We start from the raw sequence: 24464 nt of genomic DNA on the forward strand, positions 1-24464 counted from the left end.
ACATCGTTATGTCACGAACAAAAAATTGCTTAATATAAAATATGTGAATGTGAGACGGGAACTCACTACACTCTCTCTGATGAAGGACCTCCTAGTGGTCCGAAACTAGTCTGTGCCAACACCGATGAACCGGTAAACCCGATTTAAATAAATAAAATTAATAATGTCTCATGAAAGTTTGAAAAGTGCTTATTAAATCATTTAAAAATAACATTTTAATTTGAATATAATATTTAACCCCAATAGTTATGTGAATAACATATATAACATGAATAACAGTACAATATATTAGCTGCTTTCCTCTATGGGTTCACTTAATAGTATTCAGCGTCGATGCCAAAACTAGATAACAATATTAGTGTGATCAATCTTATCGACCCTCAAAAGCGATGCGTAAAAGGCAGCTTCATGATCCAACTTATAAATTTATGATAATAAGAATAGACCTTAATGTAAGGCATTTTGAACTCGAACTTGAAGTTGAGCGCAAGTGTACGTTCTCAGGGAACAGAGTTATATTTTACAAATAATTAAATGTAAGTAATTGTAAATATAGTTTATAGGTACGTAATGACGGTACTGGTATGACTACTATTTTGGCTCAGTTGCAAAAATTATTATGAACTACCATTATTATGGGAAATGTAAAAATACCCTTATTCACTTCATAATGTTAGTAAATTGTAGATTATGTTAAGATATTTTCAATAAATATTATTGAGACGGCTTTACAGCTTTTTTATTTTTATTATAGTGATACCAAAACTGGACATCGAATGTTTATTTTATAAGATGGACTACCAAGACCAAGACAAAAGACTTCCAATGTCGACAGAAATATTCCTGGCACTTGTGCCGTATGTGATGGACCCCATCCGGTTATTTACAAGGGATGTGGGTCTTCAACGAAACACAAACAAGAAAAGACAGGCACAAATACAATAAGAAATGGACAGACTTATGAAGAGATCCCAAAGAAACTTGAACAGAAACGGACCAGAAAAAACTCCTTGACTACAAAGATAGAGCAAATGTTAATAATACAAGCAGAGAAGTTTAATATTATCTTATAACAAATGAACACTTTACTGCAGAGCTTGCCACAACATAAAACTGTTCAAGTTACTAGTTCTATAACATGTGAGCCTTCCCTCACATGAAGGATTGTTGTAGAATAAAACTGGCTTCTTCTCTTTTATGGTTTATTGATCATTTGCTTTATATGTTATATTTATGTTATTACATTTTATATTATATAAAATATTAGGCCGAAGCCTGACCGTTCTTACTTTATGATCTAATCTGATTTTTACTTGATTGTTTTCTCATTCGCGTCATTGAAATCTTTGGAATTATATTCTTAAGCTATACGGCCCATCAACAATGAGTTCTTATATTATAACGAGTAAGACCTCCTTGTTACAATACACATGGGAACATTAGAGGGGTCCCACAGACCATCAACTTGAGTCAGACAGTTAAAATACTGTGTTCATGGGAGCAAGCTCCCAGATCTTCTGAAGTTTTTGTTATTGTTAGTTAAAGATACTAATTGGGATAGCTTTAGAGAGAATATAGAAGAAAATCTGGCCTAAAGGTTAGTCTAAGAACAAAAAATGACATTGGAGAAGTCTCTATATTCCTAGCTATGAGCATCCAAGAAGCCTGCTGAAGGAACACTCCGAACAGAGAAAATAAACAATTTAACATAAATATGTTTTACATATCAGAATCCAGATTAAAGACTGCACAAAGTGTAACATAACACTAGGCGACCTAGTGACAAAAAACTGTCAACAAAGCTGTAAGTAATCTAAATAAAACCATCAAAGATGTATAACACAATAAATGAGTTCGCAAAACATCTTACACAAGTGTTTATGCCAAATGAAAGTAAGAGTAACGAATTTAAAAAACACATTGATGCATGATGCAGGACCATCTGTTGACTCTGCTACTAAATCAAATTTCCGTAAGAGAACTCCGGAAGGCAATTATAATAATCAAAGAAAAGAAAGTCCTAGAACTCGACCTGATTAAAAAAATAAATTCTTATGCAGTTACCACGAAAAGCTCTAGTTATTATACATAACAGCCTTGTGCAATGAGATACTTTTTTGCCCCAAACATGGAAGGTCTTAAGTATAATAATAATACAGAAAGGAGGCAAAGTCCCTTTCTGTATTATAGTTACGAGGGATACCTCGTGCTTACCTCGACTTTGCCTCCTTTCTAATCTAATCAAGTAATCTGTAAGACGATAGTCTTAGATCGATTAGGCTCTTGTCTCTACCAACGTCAAAGCGCTACCTGACATTAGTTTGGCTTCCGAAGGGAACATACCACTATAGAAAAGGTACATAGAGTTGATACAATAATGGAATATTACTCCACTGTGCTCCTTGATGGGCAACAAGCATTTGAGAGAATTTGGCACAGAGGGCTGCTCTCGAAGATCAAGACAAACCTCCCTCATAGTTAGTTATAAGTCTGACCTAACGGCCAGATATACGAAGAAGTAGACCAAGGAACATCAAATAAAAATTCACAGGGTTCTGTACTTGAGCTGGTCCTTATAACAAATTTACTGCGGACATCCCTGAAACACTAGGTTTAGTGACAGCCACTTATGCTGATGATAGAGTAGTACTAGCCTCAAATAAAGATGCTGGAACAGAATCCTAGCTTCGGCAAGCTGGCCTAAATAAATTTTACCCTGTGCTGCCCCGGGGTGTAAAAAGAATAGGGTAGTCCCAGGTCCAAGTGTGTCGTATGAGGTGGCCTCTTACGATGCACTTGGACGGGCTTTTTGAAAGTGGGAGAGTCACGCTGCCGTCTTATGACGTCAGCACTATCGGGCTAGACTCGTCCGGGCTACTACACTCGCACAGAATACCGGCGTGAAGTAGCGGCCTAGCGCCGCTATGTTTCGCATAGGTTAGTGTTGAGGACCGGTGGCCATCCCTTCCCCCCTCCCCCTCCCCATCACCCCCCAATAAAAATATGAGAGCGGTCCTTCAAAAGATATTACCCCAGGAGGGTACCGGCTCTACCAGAGCCGGAGTATCCCTACCCGAGTATTCTTGCTCGGGCTGCCCTTCGTATTCTGGGGAGGGCACAGTACCGTGCATATCTAAGGACAAACAGGGCAGCAACACCATGGCACTCCGCTCCACGCTTAATGTGGACTTCTGTAATATCAGGGGAATTCACTCCAATTTAATCGCCGTCCACAGCCACCTTGAGACGGCGCAGCCAGCTGTTTCCTTACGGAGACGCAGATACCTAGCGATACGACATATTTAACGTACCTCGGGTACAAAATTGAGCATAATTTTATGCCTCATGCCGGAGTATGTGTGTACGTTAGGGAGGATATCTGCTGTCGCCGTCTCGGCAATTCTGAGGGTAGGGACCTGTCTACTCTCTGGATCCGCGTAGATTTAGTGGACCGCGTCTGCATCTATGCGTGTGTCTACAGGTCCCATAGTGGTAACGCAGAAACGGATCACCTCATGGGCTGCGTTCAAGGCATTTGATGACGTGCTTGCTCAGGTCCCCTCCGCTGAAATCGTAGTCTGGGGTGATTTCAACGGGCACAATGCCGAATGTCTTGGATCACGTACTACAGACTACGCAGGGCGATCTGTGCATAATTTTGAATTGGCGTATGGTCTGTCCTAATTGGTGGAGTCGCCAACATGCCGTCCTTATTAGATCTTCTGCTGACTACACATCCCGATGGTTACCAGGTCTCTGTCGACGCCCCTCTCGGAACGTCCGACCATTGCCTGGTCAGGAGTGTAGTGCCTATTCGCCAACGTCGCAGACCACCAGCGACGGGCCGCGTTCGGCACTACAAGTCAGCAGATTGGGATAGGATGCGTTACTTTTTTGCATCCTAGCCTTGGGGCAGGGTTTGTTTCCCTTCGGATGATCCTAGTGCCTGCACCGTTGCAGTAGCCGATGTGATACTGCAGGGCATGGATATTTTTATACCAAGCTCTGTAGTACCGATCGGTGGCAGATCACAGCCCTGGTTCGATGCGTCAGTTAAAGCAGCATCTGACTGCAAATAACAGGCGTATCGAACTTGGGTTGAGGCGCTGGGCTCATAGGATCCGAACTGCAAAGTTCTAAAGAGGAAATATAACCGTGCCTCCAGATTTTTTAAGCGGCAAATCGCCCGTGCGAAATTTAAGCACGTCGTCAAAATTGGCGAGCAGCTTTACAGTTCCCCGACCGGAACACGCAAGTTCTGGTCGTTGTCGAAAGCTGCTCTTGGTAACTTCAACCAGCCGTCCATGCCGCCGTTGCACACGGTGAATGACACCCTGGCCCATACGGCAAAAGAGGAAGCCGATCTCCTGTGCACTCTTTTTGCCTCCAACTCAACTCTTGACGACAACGGAAAAACAACGCCGACCATCCCGCGGTGATAGAGCTCCATGCCTGAAGTACAGTTCAGACAGAAAACTGTTCGGCGAGCTCTGTTTTCGTTGGACGTCAGGAAGTCGAGCGGGCCGGATGGCATTTCTCCAATCGTGCTTAGAACGTGTGCCCCTGAGTTGACGCCGGTGCTAACGCGATTATTCCGGCACTCTAATTCAAAAGGTGTAGTCCCTGACCCTTGTCCATCCGATCCAAAAAAAGGAGACACATAAGATGGGCGGCGGCTATTGAAAGCAAGGCGGAAGGTTTGGCAGTTAGCCTGGATATAGCGAAGGCCTTTGATCGTGTATTGCACAAGGCGCTCCTCGCAAAACTTCCATCATTTGGGCTTCCCGAGAGCTTATGCAAGTGGACCTCCAGCTTCCTCACTGGGCAACATACAGGTCGTTGTCGACGGTTATTGCTCGAATCCCAAGCCCGTGAACGCTGGAGTGCCCCAAGGCTGTGTGCTATCTCCCACGCTGTTTCTTCTGCATATCAATGATATGTTGCACACCGCCAACATACATTGCTATGCAGACGACAGCACTGGTGATGCCGTTTACACGTGCCATGCAGGTCTCTCTCGGGAAAACGTCGACCAGTGCCAGGAGAAACTTGGGTCTTCTATCGAGTCCTCTCTTGAGAAGGTCGCGGAATGGGGTAAGTTGAACCTTGTCCAATTTAACCCCCAGAAGACGCAAGTATGTGCGTTTACCACTAAAAAACCCCATTTGCCGTATCACCGCTTTTCGACAACACTTTCCTTAAAGCCTTGCCTAGTATCGGAATACTGGGTCTCGAAATTGTGTGGCCATCTGGAGGGCACAGCCAAATTGGCTTTAAAGAAACTGGGCGTCATAAATAGAGCACGGCAATACTTCAAGCCGGTCCACATTCTAGCGCTCTACAAAGCGCAGGTCCGGCCACACATGGAGTATTGCTGTCATCTCTGGTCCGGCGCACCCCAGTATCAGCTCGATCCATTTGACCGCGTGCAACGCAGAGCAGCTCGAATTTTCGGGGACCGAGTGTTCTGTGAACGGCTGGATCACTTGGCGTTGCGTAGAGACGTCGCTTCATTGTGTCTTCTACCGCATTTATCACGGGGAGTGTTCCGAAGAGATTCCTGCCGCCGAATTCCACCTTCGCACGACACGCCACAAGTTAGGATATCATCCCCACCATCTGGATGTGTGGCGGTCCTCCACAATGCAGTTTTCAAGACGCTTTCTTCCACGTACTACAAAGCTGTGGAGTGAACTTCCTTGTGCGGTGTTTCCGGAACAATACGACATGGGTACCTTCAAAAAAAGTGCGTACACCTTCCTTAAAGGCCGGCAACGCTCCTGTGATACATGAAATGAAATGAAATGAAATATATCTTTATTGCATACCACAAAATTATGAAACATAACAAAAATCGATACTACAAAAAGCAATAGGCGGCCTTATCGCTTAAGAGCGATTTCTACCAGGCAACCTATAATGAATCAGTTATAGTTGAAAAGATAACAGAAGGTGGTGTACATACATCTAGTGTTGCAAGAGATTGTGTGCGGCGGTGATCACTTAGTGACCACAACAGGCGACCCGTACGCTCGCTTGTCCTCCTATTCCATAAAAAAAAGATATTTCAAGCTCTGAAACGCATTTGAGGCCAAGCGTGTCACCAGAAGAAAAACTCGTAATAACTTTAAGGTAAGATTTATTTATTGTTCTTCAAAATCGGCATATATATTTTCTATAACAGTAGATGACTGAGAGCCAGAACTAATTTGCGATGGTGACGCGGCCGGAATAACAGGAGATGATCCAGATGTAGTAAAATATCCTTGCGAGGTTGTATACTGTTGTCCTTGCCAATATGAAGGTGTGATCCGCTGAGTACTGTAGCGAACAGGGGCAGTAAGATTTGTTCTTTTTGTATTACTGGAAGTAATTCGATATAAGTCGCTAAACGCCTATTTCCTGGTATTTTTTTGAGTTCTTTATATAACGACAAAGAAAAGAGTTTATCTTCATCTTGTTTGGTAATACTATTTTCTAGTAGTTCAGTCTGAAAATTTAGTCTTGACTCTTTTTCCTTTCTTCTTTTTTCTATTAAAACAGCTAGTTTTTCATCTGGCATTTGTGTTTTCTTACGTTTAGGGGGACGTTTTCAGTGGCTTCGGTTGCACTGGCGTTTAGTTGACTTGTCTCCTCACTTTACCTTTCATTTTATTCTTCCATATTAGTTGTAGTGTCTTTATTACTTACACTATTCTGCAGAAAAGCAAGTCTTGAAAAACACATATATTGGGCTTTTTTACTAGCACCTGAACCAGAAGGAGTTGTTTTTTCTTTTTTGTGTTCTTTATTGTAGCAGTCTCGTATGTTTTTCCATTTTTTTTTGGAGTTGTGTACCTAAAAATAATGATATTATTAATAATTTTCTTGTTTCAGATATCTTGGTACGGGTTGTTCATTTGCAGAACTTAGTTACAATTATCGCCTAGGAAAATCGACGAGGAATTGTCCGCGAAGTATGTATGTGGCATAAATTGGTAAACAAAGTCATGCCCGAAGCGACTGAAGATACCTGGAAGACAATAATAGCACGAGACATTGAGAGATATGCAAATTTTCCAAATTGCATTGGTGCTATAGACGGCAAGATATTCAAGAATCAACAGGCATTATAATGCCTGTTGATTCGGGATCTTTGTATCATAACTATAAACATTTCTTTTCCATAGTGCTTTTAGCACTTTGTGACGCCAACTATTGCTTTACTTATGTCGATATTGGGGCTTATGGCAAGAGCAGTGATTCTGCTATATATAAAAATTCTTTATTTTATAAACGACTGACAGAAAAATCATTAAACATAACCTAAACCAATATCTAATATAGACCCAACACCAATGCCTTATGTTATAGTTGGAGATGAAGCCGTCGGCTTAGCAGAAAATTTAATGCGTCCATATTCAGGCAAATGTTTACCACATGAAAAAAGGATTTTTAACTATACGTTATCGAGAGACCGACATAACATTGAGTGTACTTTTGGTATTTTGGCTAACAAATGGCGCATCTTTCATCTTAACATATATAAATTACGTGACACGTTGTTTGTCCGCGATGGACTCGGAACGGATTTTAATGGGGATTACTTCATGGAGCGCAGTTTGGTCCAACATGAGAGATAGGATAGTTTTTATATCGATTTGGGACCCATAAATATTTTGATTTTCAATATTTGTTTTGTATGGAAATATTTTCTATGGCAGAATTTAGAGTCGCACGACAGTTCCGCTGTGAAACAATTGCATTAAATAACTCATGATGTTTTGAAATATTATTGGCAAATTCCTATAAAAGTTTTTTTATTATTTACGGAACAACGTCTGTCGGGTCAGGTAGTAGGCCTATAAATGTAAAAATAGATTTTGCCGAAGACATAATAAAAGCCTGTTGCATTCTACACAACTATGTGCGGACTAGAGATGGTCTAATATATAAAGATACTTTAGATACTGCACCAATGACTAGTCTCAGGAAGAGGGGCACCGTCATCTTTGAATATCAGAGATAAATTCGCTCATTACTTTTTGAACGATGGGCGTGTTCCATGGCAAGACACAAAAATATAAAAACAACTAACATACTGTACTTGAAAGGTTAAGCTACTTAACTAAATGTAAACAAACAAAATAAGGTAATAACGTTGTGACCTTCATTTTAAAAAATGCTCAAAATGTCTGCATAAAACAACCGAAGTTTATTTTAAATTTAGTTAAGTACCTAAAGTATACCGAGAGTATACTCTCGGTATAATATACGAGCGCTTCATAATAATAATTATTAATTTTTTTGAACAAACCTACTTACTTAAAATATTCTTTTTTTCAAACGTGTCTTCACAATTTCCAAATATCTCCACTAACTCTTGTCAAGCTTGGTTCTTGATAATTTTATTTGAGTAATCCTTACACTGAATATCCCATATTGCAGGTCTCTTCTCCACTTCATCAATAAATAGTTCAGTGTCGAAACTATATAGCAGCAGGTAATCAAGCTCTAAAAGGAATTTGTGCTCTTTTTGTTATTGCCCCCAAAATAATTATTACACTAATAATCTTTATAGAAAAATCATTATTTATTAATTCTAAATAAAATATATAATTTCATCTTCCGTAATTTAATATCCAAGCAATTACTATTAATAGTATAACATCCCCAACCCGATTAGATAGAACTGTTAATATCCCAGCATTATAAGACTTAATATTTTGATAATAAATTACTAAACAATAGGAAACTAAACCTAAACCATCTCACCCAAGAAAAATTCTAATAATATTGGGACTAATAATTAATAAATATATTGATAAAATAAATAATAAAACTAAAATTAAGAATCGTATTAAATTTAATTCAGACTTTATATAACTTTTTCTATAATAAATTACAGAAGCTGAAATTAAGCTAACAAATATTATAAATAATGTAGATATTCAATCTAATAAAATTGTAAAAACAATATTTATAGAATTAAAAGAAATTAATTCTCATTCTAAAAAATATGTTATATTAATTATAATTAAATAAATTGTTAATATTATATTTAATATTATAAATATTATTAAAAAAAAATAAAAAAAAATATTTTTATTAAAAATAACTTAATGTGAATACACACATTTTTGATACCACAAATCAATTTTTTTTTTAAATTATTTAAATAAAATTTGATTTTATTTAAATAATTTAAAAAATAAATAAAAATTTCAAAAATGTGTGTATTCACATTAAGTTATTTTTAATAAAAATAATATAATAATAATAATAATCAATTTTTATAATTAAAATATTTAAAGGTAATCAATGTAATAATAATAATAAATATTCACGAGAATAACTTAAATAAAATCTATATAAACCTAAATTATACTCACCATGTTGAGAATAAGAATATAAGTAAAGTCTATAACCAGCTCTAAGAAAAGAAATTATTATTAATATAAATATTCTTATTCAAGATCATCTAATTAAACTATTAATTAATTCAACTTCCCCTCAGAAATTTATTGAAGGAGGAGCTGCTATATTAGAAATTATTAATAAAAATCACCATAATCTTAATGTAGGTATAAGATTTATTATTCCTTTATTAATAAATAATCTTCGTCTCATAAAACGTTCATAATTTATATTAGATAAACAAAATATTCCAGATGAACATAACCCATGACCAATTATTAATAAATAAGACCCCATAAAACCTCAATAATTTATAGTTATTATACCCCCAATTACTAATCCTATATGAGCAACTGATGAATAAGCAATTAAAGATTTTATATCAACTTGACAAAAACATTTTAATCTAATATAAACTCCACCTAATAATCTAGTTACAATCCAAATAAAATCATTTTTTTTTATTAATTTCTTGAAATATGATTAAAACTCGTAATAATCCATAACCCCCTAATTTTAGTATAATTCCAGCTAAAATTATAGACCCTGAAATTGGAGCCTCAACATGAGCTTTAGGTAATCATAAATGAACAAAATATATAGGTATTTTAACTAAAAAAGCTATAATTATTACTAAATATAATATAATATAATCATATCTTAAAAAATTACATATATATATATAATTATTAAAAATATAAAAAATCCCTAAAAATAAAGGTAACGAAACAAATAAAGTATAAAATAATAAATATAAACCAGCTTGAATTCGTTCTGGTTGATATCCCCAACCTAAAATTAAAATTAAAGTAGGAATTAATCTTCTTTCAAAAAATAAATAAAATATGAATATATTTATAGAACTAAAAGTTAAATATAATAATATAATATTAAAAAAAATAATTTATAATAATAATTTCCTTTATATAAATTTTCTCTTGCTATAATTATTAAAATTCTAACTCAAATACTTAATATAATTAAACCAAAAGATATATAATAATATATAACTTAAATTTGAATAAAATATAACATTTATAGTTAAATTTATAAATAAAAATATTATTAAAAATAATATTATTTGAACCAATCAAAATATTTTTTTTTTAAAAAACAAAGGTATCATTAATAATAAAAATATAAAATTTTTTATCATAATAAATTATAACTTTGAAAATAATCATTTCTATGAGTTCGAATTATTGAAACTAAAATTGATAACCCTAAAGCCCCCTCACATACTGTAAATACTAAAAATACTATTAATATAAATGTATTATAATTTATTATAATTATATAAATTAATATTATTAAATAAATTCTTAATACAATAAATTCTAGTCTAAGTAAAACAACTAATAAATGTTTATGCTTTCTAACAAAAATTATATTTCCAACAAAAAATATTTATGTAAATAAAAATTTTATCATTAGTTTTTATAGTTTATTTAAAACATTGGTCTTGTAAATCAAAAATAATATTTTATTTAAAAACTTCAAAGAAAAGATTTATACGTTATCAATAATCTCCAAAATTATTATTTTTATTAAACTATTCTTTGATATTCTCTCTCAAGTATAATAATTTTTATTAAACATCCTTTATCCATAGGAATTATAATCTTAACTCAAACTTTACTATTATGTTTAATTTCAGGAATAATCATTAGAACTTATTGATTTTCTTATATTCAATTTTTAATTTTCTTAGGAGGACTCTTAGTTTTATTTATTTATATTTCAAGAATTGCATCAAATGAATTAATCAATTTTTCTTTAAATTTTAAAATATTTCTATTTATTTTAGTTAATTTTTTAATTTTTAATTGTTTTTTTATAAATCTTATTACTCATCAAATTTATTTATTAATTATGAAATAAATAATTTATTAAATATATTCTTAATAATTGAAGAAAATAACTTAAATTTAACTAAATTATATAATAATCAAACATATTTTTTAACTATAATATTAATTATATAAAAAAATATTTTTTTGGCCCTTTACGATCATTTAACTAATGATAAATAATTTTAAACCTTTACGAAAAACTCATCCTTTAATTAAAATTTTAAATGGAGCATTAATTGATTTACCAAGACCATCAAATATTTCCTCATTATGAAATTTTTGATCTTTATTAGGATTATGCTTAATTAGCCAAATTATTACAGGATTATTCTTATCAATATATTATTAACTTTAACTCGTTTTTATTCATTTCATTTCTTACTCCCATTTATTATATTAATAATAACAATAATTCATTTATTATTTCTTCATCAAACAGGGTCTAATAATCCTTTAGGAATTAATAGAAACTTAGATAAAATTCCATTCCATCCATTCTTTATTTTTAAAGATTTAATTGAATTTATTATTTTAATTTTTATTTTAACTTTATTAACACTTACTAATCCTTACTTATTAGGTGACCCAGATAATTTTATCCCTGCTAATCCTTTCTTCATATTCAACCTGAATGATATTTTTTATTTGCTTATGCCATTTTACGATCCATCCCCAATAAATTAGGAGGAGTAATTGCCTTAATTATATCAATTCTTATTTTAATTATTTTACCATTTTCATTTAATAAAAATATTCAAAGTATTCAATTTTATCCAATTAATCAAATTCTTTTTTGATTATTAATTTCAATTATTATTCTTCTAACCTGAATTGGAGCCCGACCAGTAGAAATTCCTTTTATTATTACTGGACAAATTTTAACTATTATATATTTCTCTTATTATATTATTAACCCTATTATTAGTAAATTATGAGATAATTTAATTTTTAATTAATTAATGAGCTTGATAAAGCATTTGTTTTGAAAACTTAAGAAATAATTTAAATATTTTATTAATTTATACTAAATTAAAATAATTTTTAAACCTAAATATAATAATATTAAATTTAAAGAAATTGGTAAATACATCTTTCAACATAAATATATTAATTTATCATAACGATAACGAGGTAAAGTACCCCGAACTCAAATAAATATAAAAACTAATTTTAAATAAAATATTAAATTCAAACTAAAACCCCCTAAATATAATAAAACAAATATTATTCTTATAAATAAAATTCTAGAATACTCAGCTAAAAAAATTAATGCAAATCTCCCTCTTCTATAGAAGGGTTTAATATTGAGTATACTCAATATTAAACCCTGAAACTAATTCTCTTTCCCCCTCAGCAAAATCAAAAGGTGTTCGATTAGTTTCTGCTATTATAGAAGAAAATATAATTATTCTTAAAGGAAATATTAAAAATATAAATCAAATATTTTGTTGGTATAATTCTAATTTTATTAAATTAAAATCTATAATTAATAATAAAGAAGATATTATAATTAAAGCTAAACTTACCTCATAAGAAATTGTTTGAGCTAAAGCTCGTAAACCCCCTAAAATAGAATAATTTGAATTTGATGATCAACCAGCAAGCAGTAACAAATATACTCTAATTCTTGTGCAACTTAAAAAAAATAATACCCCTAAATTAAACATAATTATATTAAAATAAAAAGGAATTAATATCCAAATTATTAAAGAAATAAAAAATCTAAAAATAGGAGAAAAAAAATAATAATAATAATTTGAAAAATTTAAATAAACTTGCTCTTTTCTAAATAACTTAATACCATCTGAAAAAGGCTGTATAATTCCTAAAAAACCTAATTTATTAAGACCTTTTCGAATTTGAATATAACCTAAATTTTTTTGTTCTAATAAAGTTAAAAAAGCTACACCAATTAAAACCCCAATAAATAAAATAATTATTCCAATAATAATATTAATTAAATCTATTATTAACATTTACTATCTATATAATTTACTATATATTTATGACTTCTAAAACCATTACATTTTTCTGCCAAAATAGTAAATATATTATTAGTAATATTCATATTATATAAAATTATTTTAAATATTTGATCCTTTCGTACTAAAATATTTTATTTTACTAAAGATAGAAACCAACCTGGCTCACACCGGTTTGAACTCAGATCATGTAAGATTTTAATGATCGAACAGATCAAAATTTTAAACTTTTGCATTTAAATTTTATCTTAATCCAACATCGAGGTCGCAAACTTTTTTTTTTATTTGAACTAAAAAAAAATTACGCTGTTATCCCTAAGGTAATTTTTTCTTATAATCATAAATTATGGACCATAAATATTTATTTATGTTTATTATTTTAAAAAAGTTTTTTTATTTTTCTATCACCCCAATAAAATATTTAAAAAAAATTTAGTGTTAATTTTTCTTTATTTTAATAATAATTTTTAAAATATTTAACTCTATATGGTCTTCTCGTCTTTTAATTTTAATTTAGCTTTTTAACTAAAAAATTAAATTTCATTTTTTAAATAGAGACAGATTATATTTCATCCAATCATTTATACAAGTCTTCAATTAAAAGACTAATGATTATGCTACCTTTGTACAGTCAATATACTGCAGCCCTTTAAATTTATTTCAGTGGGCAGATTAGACATTAAATTATTTCCAAAAAGACATGTTTTTGTTAAACAGGTGAATATTTTTTTTGCCGAATTCCTTTATTTAAATTATATAAATTTTTATTTTCTCATTTATAAAATTTTGTACTAATTTTATCATTATACCTAATTTCTTTTTATTAAAAATTATTTTTTTATAAATATTTAAATATAAATTTTAAATTTTAATTTTAATAAAATTATTTATAAAAAATTATAATTTATAAAAAATATAAATTTTAAAAATTTTATTTTTTAAAATAAACCCAATTATAAAAATTTAATTTTAATATATCCCTTAAAATATATTTTTTTGTTTATTAATAAAAATTAAAATTAATAATATTTAAAATTATTTTTTTTTTCTAAAAAAACTAGATATATTTAAAAACGATTAACATTTCATTTCTAATGAATTATTTTAAATAATTTTAAAACACTAATTTAAATAATCAATTAACTCTCTTAAATTCGAGATTATTATTAATATAATTTATTTTTAATAAACTCTGATACCCAAGATACAAAAAATTAAAATTACTTTTTATTAAATTTACTTTAATTATTTTTCAAAATTCTTTTACAATACTAATTTCCTATAAAATTAAAAAAAAAATCCATAAAAATACTTAACCCCCCCCCCTTCAGTATTTTATTTTAAAATTTCTTTTTTATAATAATATTTATTAATTTTCCCCCCTCAAATTAATTATAGACAGACAGAGATAATATTCGGACATGGCTTTGTATTATCAATGATATTGGCAATCTAAGCTCCGTATTGCCAAGTCCTTCAGCGATTTAAAAAATAAAACGTATACAAAGCACTAACGGCGTGGAGTCAGAATTCAAATTTGTTACAAAATGACTGACTGACAAAAGTTAGACTGGATGCAGTATCGTCACAATCTTGGAGTCAACCCGCAATCAGTACTATTGAAAAGGTATATGTTGTGAATAAATAGCCCATGCGTAACAGTTATTATTTACATGATTTGAATATATTCGATTTAAATGTCATCACCGATTTTTGAACGTCGGGTTGTTCTTTATGCATGGCACATCACTATACACAATATGTACCCATCCATGAAGTATATTATCGGTTTGACAGTTTAATTAAAAAAAAATGTAACTTCACAGGCGTGAGATGTCAAAAGTAGTCGTATGTATGCCAATTATCTGTGTTGATCAATTATAGGGCTGTGTTAGTGGTAACGTATGTGTGCTTGTGTTTATTTGACTAGGGCGTGTCTGGGGCGTGTAGTATAACATCGAATGGCGACAGATGTTCCCATTTAAATTACGCGTGATGGGCATTTTAAGATCTTTTACCTGTTCTGTGGAAATACATGACAGGGAGAAGTAATTTTAAACTTGGAGTTACTTTTAATTGCGTTAATTAATAAGACAGTATAACTATAAGTATTGATAAACTTTGAACCAAATACCTAACTCAATAGAACATTGGTGTCATAACTTTGGTCTTCCTTTTCTCGAAAGTTGGTAATGTTTGACGTAGTAACAATTGAGAAAACACTACTCTCTTGGATTTTTCAATCCAATTTTTTAGGAATAATTCGCTCGAAAATAAGTTTATAGATTGCCAACAGCTGACATGTGTTATCAGAGCTTATGTTCACCTGAACTTTGAACTGACTCACAGGCCAGCTGTCAAGGATAAATGTGTGAGTGGTTATAAATCTTTGATACCAAACCAGCACAAAAACAAGAAATCATACAGTTAAAAAGACTTTATTTAAATTTACTTTATAATCACTTTACATGACACCAGTAGTGATTGATCACAAAATATTTACTTTTATTCAAATCAAAAATATAGTAACAAACTGTCTTGCAATATTTATAAAGTACATATTATACAGATTCTGTGAGGACACATTCTAATTGACAATTAGAATGAGTTACATAACACATAATAAATATGTGGTTACTAATCTCATATAAAGACAGTCTTTTCTACATTATAAAAACATTATAAGAAGAAGACATATTGCATAAGGTAGAGCTGCTTCAGAATACAGAAGTTAATAGAGAATACTCTCTATAATATATATCTATACCTTAAACAAATAGGTACGAAGTCTTTTAATACGAGGTGTGTTCAAAAAGTAACGAGAATTTTTAAATTTCGCGGGTTTGGTGAGTCCGCCTGTATAAAAAATTAAATTAAATTTTTATTATGTAGGTACACATGCCCCTGAAGTACGATAAAATTTTCAGCAATATTCATTGCTTACTTTTTGAATGGCAGCCGCTAACGTTAGACGTGTTTTTCGAGCTCGGCGATTTTCGTTTGTGAAAAAAAATGGATCAAAGAATTTGTATTCAATTTTGCGTAAAAAATGATATAAGTGTAGTGAAGTTTGTAAAATGTTAACAAAGGTATATGGTGAGTCTGCTATGATTAAAGCAAGGATTTACGAGTGGTATAAGCGTTTCCAAGATGGCCGCGAAAACGTTGAAGATGACAAACGACCCGGACGCCCAAGCACATCAACAACCGATGAAAACGTGAAAAAAGTGAAAGAAATGGTTATGAACGATCGCCGAATCACAATCAGAGAAGTCGCTGATGATGTTGGCATATCAGTTGGCTCATGCCATGAAATTTTTTCGGAAGTTTTGGGTATGAAACGTGTGTCAGCAAAATTCGTTCCAAAATTGTTAAATTTCGAACAAAAACAGCGGCGAATGGAAGTTGCTCAGGAGTCGCTAAATGAAGTTAATAACGATGCAGAACTACTAAAACGTGTTATAACAGGTAATGAAACATGGGTTCACGGATATGATGTCGAAACTAAGGCTCAATCATCCCAGTGGAGGCATTCTGGATCGCCAAGACCGAAAGACTCGACAAGTTCGGTCGACTGTGAAGGTTATGCTCACTGTGTTCTTCGATCTTAATGGCATAGTGCATCATGAATTCTTGCCACAAGCTCAAACAATCAATAAGGAGTACTACCCACAAGTTGAACGCCGTTTGCGTGAAGCAATCCGAAAAAAAACGCCCGGATTTGTGGCAATTCAATTCATGGCTTTTGCACCACCATAATGCACCTGCTCACACTTCATTGCTCGTTTGTGAATTTTTGGCCAAAAACAAAACTGTAACGATGCCTCCATATTCGCCAGATATGGCTCCATGTGACTTTTTTCTATATCCAAAATTAAGAGAACATTAAAAGGCCGTCGTTTTACAAGCATAGATGACATTGAAAGAGCTAATAGCTATAACGAAGATTGACTTTCAAAAGTGTTTCGAGGATTGGAAAAAGCGTTGGCACAAATGTATTATATCCGAGGGGGATATTATATTACTTTGAAGGGGACAAAATAGATATTGATGAATAAATAAAGATTTTTTTCATAAAACAAAAATTCTCATTATTTTTTAACACACCTCGTATAGTATAATGACTTCAATTATTTACTGTACTTACTTAATTTTTATTTTAATCAAAAAAGTCCAAAGTTCACATTTAAATTGTGTCCTCTTTCAAGAGTCACTTTATAACTGATGAAAATATTTCTAAATATAAGTTAAACCTTATTTATATACTTGGCAGCACCTGCTTTGGCTAGTTGATCAGCTATTTCATTGCCATGTACTCCTTGGTGGGCTTTCACATAATTCCACTTAATTTCTAGTTTATTTTGAATACTGTCTAGTTCTTTAAAATCTATCTCATTCTTCACAGGCTCCCCTGACTTAAGTTTCCATCCTTTTCTTTTCCAACCTGTTTGGAATAAATAATATTAATTGTTAGGAAAGACTAAGCATCTTAAGCCAGATAAAATATGACTGTACTGCTAAGCCAACTGTGTCAATTTGCCATTCATATTAAGTTTAAATGTAGAAACTAATGAACTGAGAGAATGACAGAGAATACAATTTTTCACCGATAATCATCAAATTAAAAAAATTTTAATCAATTGTTTATGTATGCTCCTGTTCTTATAACAAGAGATGTGAAAACTATATGTTACTGATGTTGGCAAAGGCATAAAATTAATTAATCTTCTCAAAATTGATTCATGTAGAATTCTTTTTGATCTCATTTCTTACACAACCACCTCTTTGGAAACAAATAGCACTCTGAGAGAGAAGAAGTGGCGCAATAAATTCTCCCAGCTGTATTCTTTTTTGTGCTCTTTTTAATCAAAAATATTTTTTTAATAAAAGAATTAAATTTATTCATGATAACACCTGAACAGTGGATGGGAATTTATTATAAAAGTGTATAAATTATACCTTAGGGCTATTATATATCTAATGAAGCCTACTAGAATTATTTACAATCAATTCCTTATTTCTAGTGTTATAATAATAAAAATCACTATTTAGAGCAAAAAGCAAATTTTTGTGAACAAAATATATTCAATTCATCATAAATGTATTGACAATGAACAGTTGTTCTGATGATGTGACAGTGTTTGGGTGCTTGGAAATGTTCCTATTGCTTTGTTTATACAAGCTGCTTCAAGACAATAAAAGTGGTCTTTTCATTTGGTGAGTAGCTTGCTCAACAAATAATTATCAAAATATGTAGGACCATGAAATAAAGGAAATAACATGTTAGAATCATGTCTCCTGTGACTTGTTACACATGTTGGGTAGATTTCTTCATAGATACATATGAGCCAACTAATATTTAACTGTAATTTATATCACTGATTAGTATTCTTCGTCAACTAATTGATTCATCTCTACTCATAACCTACTCAAATAGTAAGTTTATTATATATCTATAGGTTATTTAGTGTTAAAAAAATTCTAACAAAAATTGTTACCTTACATTTTGTATTAGCTTGACAGAAACTATTGTTCTACTATTCTAATATATTAAATATAACCAACAATAATACCTGGCATCCATTTAGTCACTGAGGAAATAAGAAATTGTGAATCAGTGTTAATTGTTAATTTCTGGACTCCATTATCCAAGGCTTGTCTGATAGCTTTAGTTGCAGCCTGTATCTCACCACAATTGTTTGTAGCTCGGCCGGATACTGGCTCACTGACATTCAACCTGTGTCCATTACCCCAATACACTCCCAGCCCTGCACGAGCTCCTTCACATCCATTCGAAGAACATGCTCCATCAGTATAAACTTGAACAAAACCATCACTATCAGTCTCAAAATCATTCTCTCCACCGACAGGCTTTCCCTGCCCTAAAGGTTCTATTAATACTGTTCTTCTAGGAGCCTTTTGGATTGTTTTTACTTTATCAACACCTTTAATAGGCTCTTTTAGCCGTTTTTCAATATCATTCAATTTGTTTTCAATAATAGTGGCCAGATCAAATATTTCATCATCACTTGAGGATGAATTCTGTTTAGACTTAACTTTCTTCTTTGGAACTGCAATTTCGTTTGTGTTTTGTGTAGATGTTGAACAAGGTCGTTTAAGGTCTTCCCTTGATAAACTGGTTAAGCTGGCACTATTCGGTTTTTGTTTAGATTGTGTTAATACTCCACTGTCACTAAATGCCGAAATGAATTCTTGTGCTTCGAGAGTGGTGTTGAATTTTTTAAACCGCGCTCCAGAATATCCCTTCACTTGAGCTTCACAATCACCCCAATTCATAAATATCCCCGATATTCGACCCTTTGCTACAGCATAAAAAGGCATCTTTAATACAAATCTAAATATTTTTTTGGAAACCAATCTATGGTGAGTAAAAATCCTTTGATATCCAATTACGCCCCATATCATTTAAATTTTTAAATAGGTACCAGTAAATTGCAAAATAACTACGGTCTACTTGGTCACACGAACATACTCAATAATTTTTACGGTAAACGGGGTGGCCAATTTATCACGAAATACAATACGGAACAACAATTATCAACACTCAACCCAAGGAAGAATAATCACAGAACACTTTTGCAGATTTTACTATTCTTTGGGTTTTACTCTAACGAGATTAACGTTAGAAATTAGAATTCAACAACAGATAGGGATGTTAAAAAATAATTGAATATTTATTTAAATCGATTATTATTTTATTATAATCGATTCATAGTAAATCGATTATATAAATTACATTTGTTATATTACATTGATTATATTAATTAGATTTGTATTTAAGTTTAGTTTTTGAGACTATAGAGTAGTCGTTAAGTTTTTTTAATTCTCATTTTAAGTATTTTATTTTAAAACTAGTCAAATTTAAAATAGCATTGGACATTTATGGCAATTTTTTGAAGTTATACTTCTTTTGGCGCGATGGATAAAAATGATGAGAGTGAATTTTTACGATGCGCGCGCACACTGACACCTGAATTCTACATCGTGAAGTTAGTTCTAGGTGGGATGAAAATTGATAACTATATTCAAGTTGTATATTCTAGCATTTTTATATTTAGAACACGTGTTTCGTAACAGTACAATTAAACAGTGTGAATAAATAAATATTATTTTGGTGTTTTTATTAAATCAATTTCAAATACGACGGTGATAGTATTTACTAATAATTTATTAGGATATCTATATATATTGAATATTAGTGATAAAACTGATTTGAATAAACTGTATTGAGTGCATTTATAGATTTGAGGTTAATTGTCGGTATGTATAATTTATTTACATCGTTAATTAAAAAATATTACATTATTATCTAAAAAAATTTTTTTGTTTTGTTTTATTTCTGGTATATTAACAAATTTTATGTATAAATAAAAAATATTTATATTTCTATACTTGTTTATACTAACCTTAAATGCTGAGTGTTAATACTATCTTTGATCTTAACTATTTGTTAAAATTTGATTTATTTTTCCATACTCTTTTTTTATTTATATTTTAGGTTTTGAGACAATAAGTTTGTCATTTTGTTGGGATGCTCATCATTTCCTTTTTTATTATAATAAGTAAAACGTTTAATAGTACTAAAATTTGTATCAATAATGCTATTTGATTTCCTAATTCCTTACCTTGAAATTTTAAGGGAACATTGCCTATAAGTTTAGGTTTGAATTGGTTATTTTTATATAATTTTATTTGATTTTTAATCTGATTAATTGTTAATATTATGAATCTCTTAGGATTATTATTGGAATATGAAAAGCATGTATTTTTAAATAATTAAAAAAAAACGATTTTTTCGCAGTAATCTATTATTTATTGTTATTAAAATCGATTTTCTCAAATCGATTAATTTTGAATACTGATTAGTCGATTTTTATTTTCTTTCGATTCTTTTCCATTAATCCATAGTGAATGCTTACTATAAAACAGAATACCAATTATTTACAAAATAGGTAATAAACAAAATACAAATTACAAAGAGGATGTAAAATGTAAATACTACGTGAAAAGAGACAGGACTGCATAAAAGTAAAAATTGAAATTTAGTTTATTATGAAACGTGCAGTCATTTGACTTAAATGTTTTTTTTTTAATTGACTTATGTTTGAAATATTAGAAATTACAGTATCACGATTGGCCACGAAGTATAATCCGGCTAAGTTTGAAAGCGAAAAGGTTAACATCTCCCTTTTTTACAAACATATACAGTGCGTTCACAGTTATTTTACCTCTAGCCTTTTAGGTTAGCTAACCTGAGCGTTATATTGCCATATTTAGCTTCTATGACTCCCTCAAACGACAATTTTAATTTTACGGTATTGATGATATATTTTTTTCTTACAATATAATGATTTGAACGTAAAGTTTGTAATAAGATCTTTTTTATCGGGACGGTTGAAAGCATTTAAATAAATATTTGGAGTCATTACAGAAATTTGCTAACCAAATTTTAATTTTTGTTATTCACAGGTTAATTTTCAATAATAATTACATCAGTGTGATATATTTATTATTAAAGTCTGTTTTTCCTAACTTCCTAAAAAATGTAAATTTATTAAAAAAAAAATATCTTGCCCCAAGTTAAGCATATATAGCCTGTGTTATGGGTTACAAGACAATGATATATTTAATACAATATACTTACTTAAACATCCATGACTCGGAAACAAACATCCTAATACATAAACATACATTAATAAGACTATACCTTTATATATCTTTAAGAATATGCCTATCTAATAATATTATTTTAAAATAAAAAACAATTAAGTGATCGGGAGATTATGTGAGACGGGAAAAATATGTGCAAGCTTATCAAAAGTATTTAACTAATACCAAAGAATTACCAACCCATTTATGAGTTGCTACTTTGTATCTTAAAAAAGCACGTTTAGTGTATTAATTGTAAGCTGTCATTTGTTATTGTATTAGTTAGTTACACAATAATAACCACAATATATTCATCCGGATAATTATCTTAATCGGAAATAAAGTAATCTATTTGCGTTGCTATCAAACGTTTTTCACTATATTTCACTTTCTCACAAGAAATAGTGAAATAGAGTTTCGCACAGAATTTTTTTCGTAGGTACGTATAATTTTCCATAATGTAGTACGACCTCCACGAAAATTTATATCAATTTTTAACTCTGCGTTTAGAGTTTCCCCAAAGTCGGTACCTCCTTTCTGGCGGTATACATTTCAAGTATTTTATTTCGAACTGCGCACAGATCAAAATCATCCAAAATATTTATTTTTCTTGGATGCGTTTTTTTCTGGTCGTAGAAAATTTTTGAAAAGTGAATAAAGCAACTTCGCCTTCTTTAGTTATGGTGCTTATCGTTTTTTCAGATATTCTTGAAACAGGAAAAAAGTTTTATTTTAGAAAGCCTATTTCATTTTAAATTAAAAATATATGTGTATATAATATGTAGACAGTTATTTCTTACCAATAATGTTCCTATTTATATTTTTACCTAATCGTATCAAATGCCAAACGAAAATTGTAGTTCTAACTAAAAAAAATAGAGGTCAGTTGGCATTTATATTATTTATTTATTCAAATTAAATTATAATACTAATTGACAATGATTACTCTATACAAATGATTTAAGTTTTCTTTAGTGTTAATTCCGCCAATATTTGCCTTTAAAACAATTCAACACGTGTTTAGCCTCTACACGAGGCATCCTCAGGACGTGTTGTCTCGCCAAAATCTATATATATATATATATAAAATATTGGCGGAATTAACACTTAAGAAAACTTAAATCATTTGTATAGTTATGGATTTCCGCAAAGTAACGCCTAATTCAATAAATTTTCAATGATTACTCTATTAAATTATGATATCATATAATATATTAAAAAGACTAATATAAAGGACATAGAACTTCTATATCAAATTGAAGCAAATGATTGATTATATTACTATAAAAATAAAACATACAAAAAACATCACAAGATAGTTACTGTACTCGCAAGAACAACAACAAGCAGTCTAACATTTATGGTAAGAGAAATCAAAGTTGACGCGACAGAAATTATGCACTGATGGCGGTAACGCTAGGACATCAAGTTTCCACTAAAATTAGGAAAAATACTAAAGATGGGTAACCCTAATTTACATACCCGTCATGGCAGCAACTCATTGACGGACATTTCCAAATGGAATTAAAGGAGCATTATTTTCTTTTTCTCTTTCACAGAAATCACGCACCGATAGTATAATATTTCTTCCGCTACTTTGAATTCTTTTCGGCATGCTAACAGATGAAATATCACAAATATGAATGAAAAACGCTAGGAACTTCACAGAACGACTCGACAGGAATACCAACATAAAGAAAACATATAATGACTTATGTCAGAGGTAAAATAACTGTGAACGGACTGTAGCCGTCATCTGTCAATGTAATAATGTCATGTTCATGTACGCTCTCAGAAACTATGAAAACCATAGCCCATAATTTTTAGACAAATGACAAAGTTCTCTCGAGAATGCATGTATTTTGGGACCCATTGGGCATGTATTGTAGAACGTAACAAAACTAAGAAAAAAGCAAATCGTAAGGAAGTCTAAAAAGATATACTTACCTAAAAGTAAAAATTAACCTAAAATTATTAATCAATATCTATTGTCCAATCTATAATTTGTATCTTATGTCTATGCCTAATTACTGTCTGCTTAAAGATAATAAAATATTTATGTGGAAGGTTAACCAGCAGCTTATAATTGAGGATTCACAATTCATTACTTTTTCAAACAGGTATCGAATCTTATAGATATATTTATGATACCTACTGATTTTAATATCAAAAACGACAATCATCTTATTAAGTCTTATTGTAATTCACAATTATTGTGAATTACTACTGAATAACACCGATTTGAGAAGGTATATATAGTTTGATGGTGTCGGAACATTCATAAAAAAATACTGTCATGTCAAAAAAATGTAGATGTCAATAATGAATTGCGCAAAACGTTCCAATAGTGCAAGATAACCTATTTTTAATAAATTATAATAATTTATATCTTTTGACTCCCATATCTTAGCGCCTCAGTAATTTTTGTATAAACATCTTATAAACTCAATTTGATCATGCTTTCTTAATTTTTATATTATGTGGGTCCATTCTCGCCATCCTCCTTTGTACAAAGATATTAAAAAAGTCTGGAACTGTGATCCGAAGTGTTTTGACTTATCTG

The 24464-nt window shown here is 31.0% G+C and overlaps 1 protein-coding gene and 1 pseudogene across 2 annotated transcripts; one reads left to right on the forward strand and one right to left on the reverse strand.

Moving 5' to 3' along the window:
- The first annotated feature begins 792 nt into the window (after nt 1–792).
- LOC126971307 (uncharacterized) lies at nt 793–8066 on the forward strand (annotated as a pseudogene).
- LOC126971122 (ribonuclease H1-like) lies at nt 6123–23567 on the reverse strand. 2 transcript variants are annotated; one of them, XM_050817278.1, is made up of 5 exons: nt 23384–23567; nt 18805–19554; nt 17508–17675; nt 8305–8493; nt 6123–6837 (listed from the first exon to the last, which is right to left on the reverse strand). In XM_050817278.1, the coding sequence occupies exons 1-4, from the start codon at nt 23388–23390 to the stop codon at nt 8366–8368; spliced, it is 1053 nt and encodes a 350-aa protein (XP_050673235.1). In that variant the 5' UTR covers nt 23391–23567; the 3' UTR covers nt 6123–6837; nt 8305–8365. The 2 variants fall into 2 exon arrangements, with proteins under 2 accessions (XP_050673235.1, XP_050673234.1); XM_050817277.1 differs by lacking the exon at nt 23384–23567 and having other exon boundaries at nt 18805–19956.
- Between the last annotated feature and the right edge of the window lie 897 nt (nt 23568–24464).

The sequence above is a fragment of the Leptidea sinapis genome, chromosome 23 (assembly GCF_905404315.1).
Source record: "Leptidea sinapis chromosome 23, ilLepSina1.1, whole genome shotgun sequence".
Classification (NCBI taxonomy): Eukaryota; Metazoa; Arthropoda; class Insecta; order Lepidoptera; family Pieridae; genus Leptidea; species Leptidea sinapis.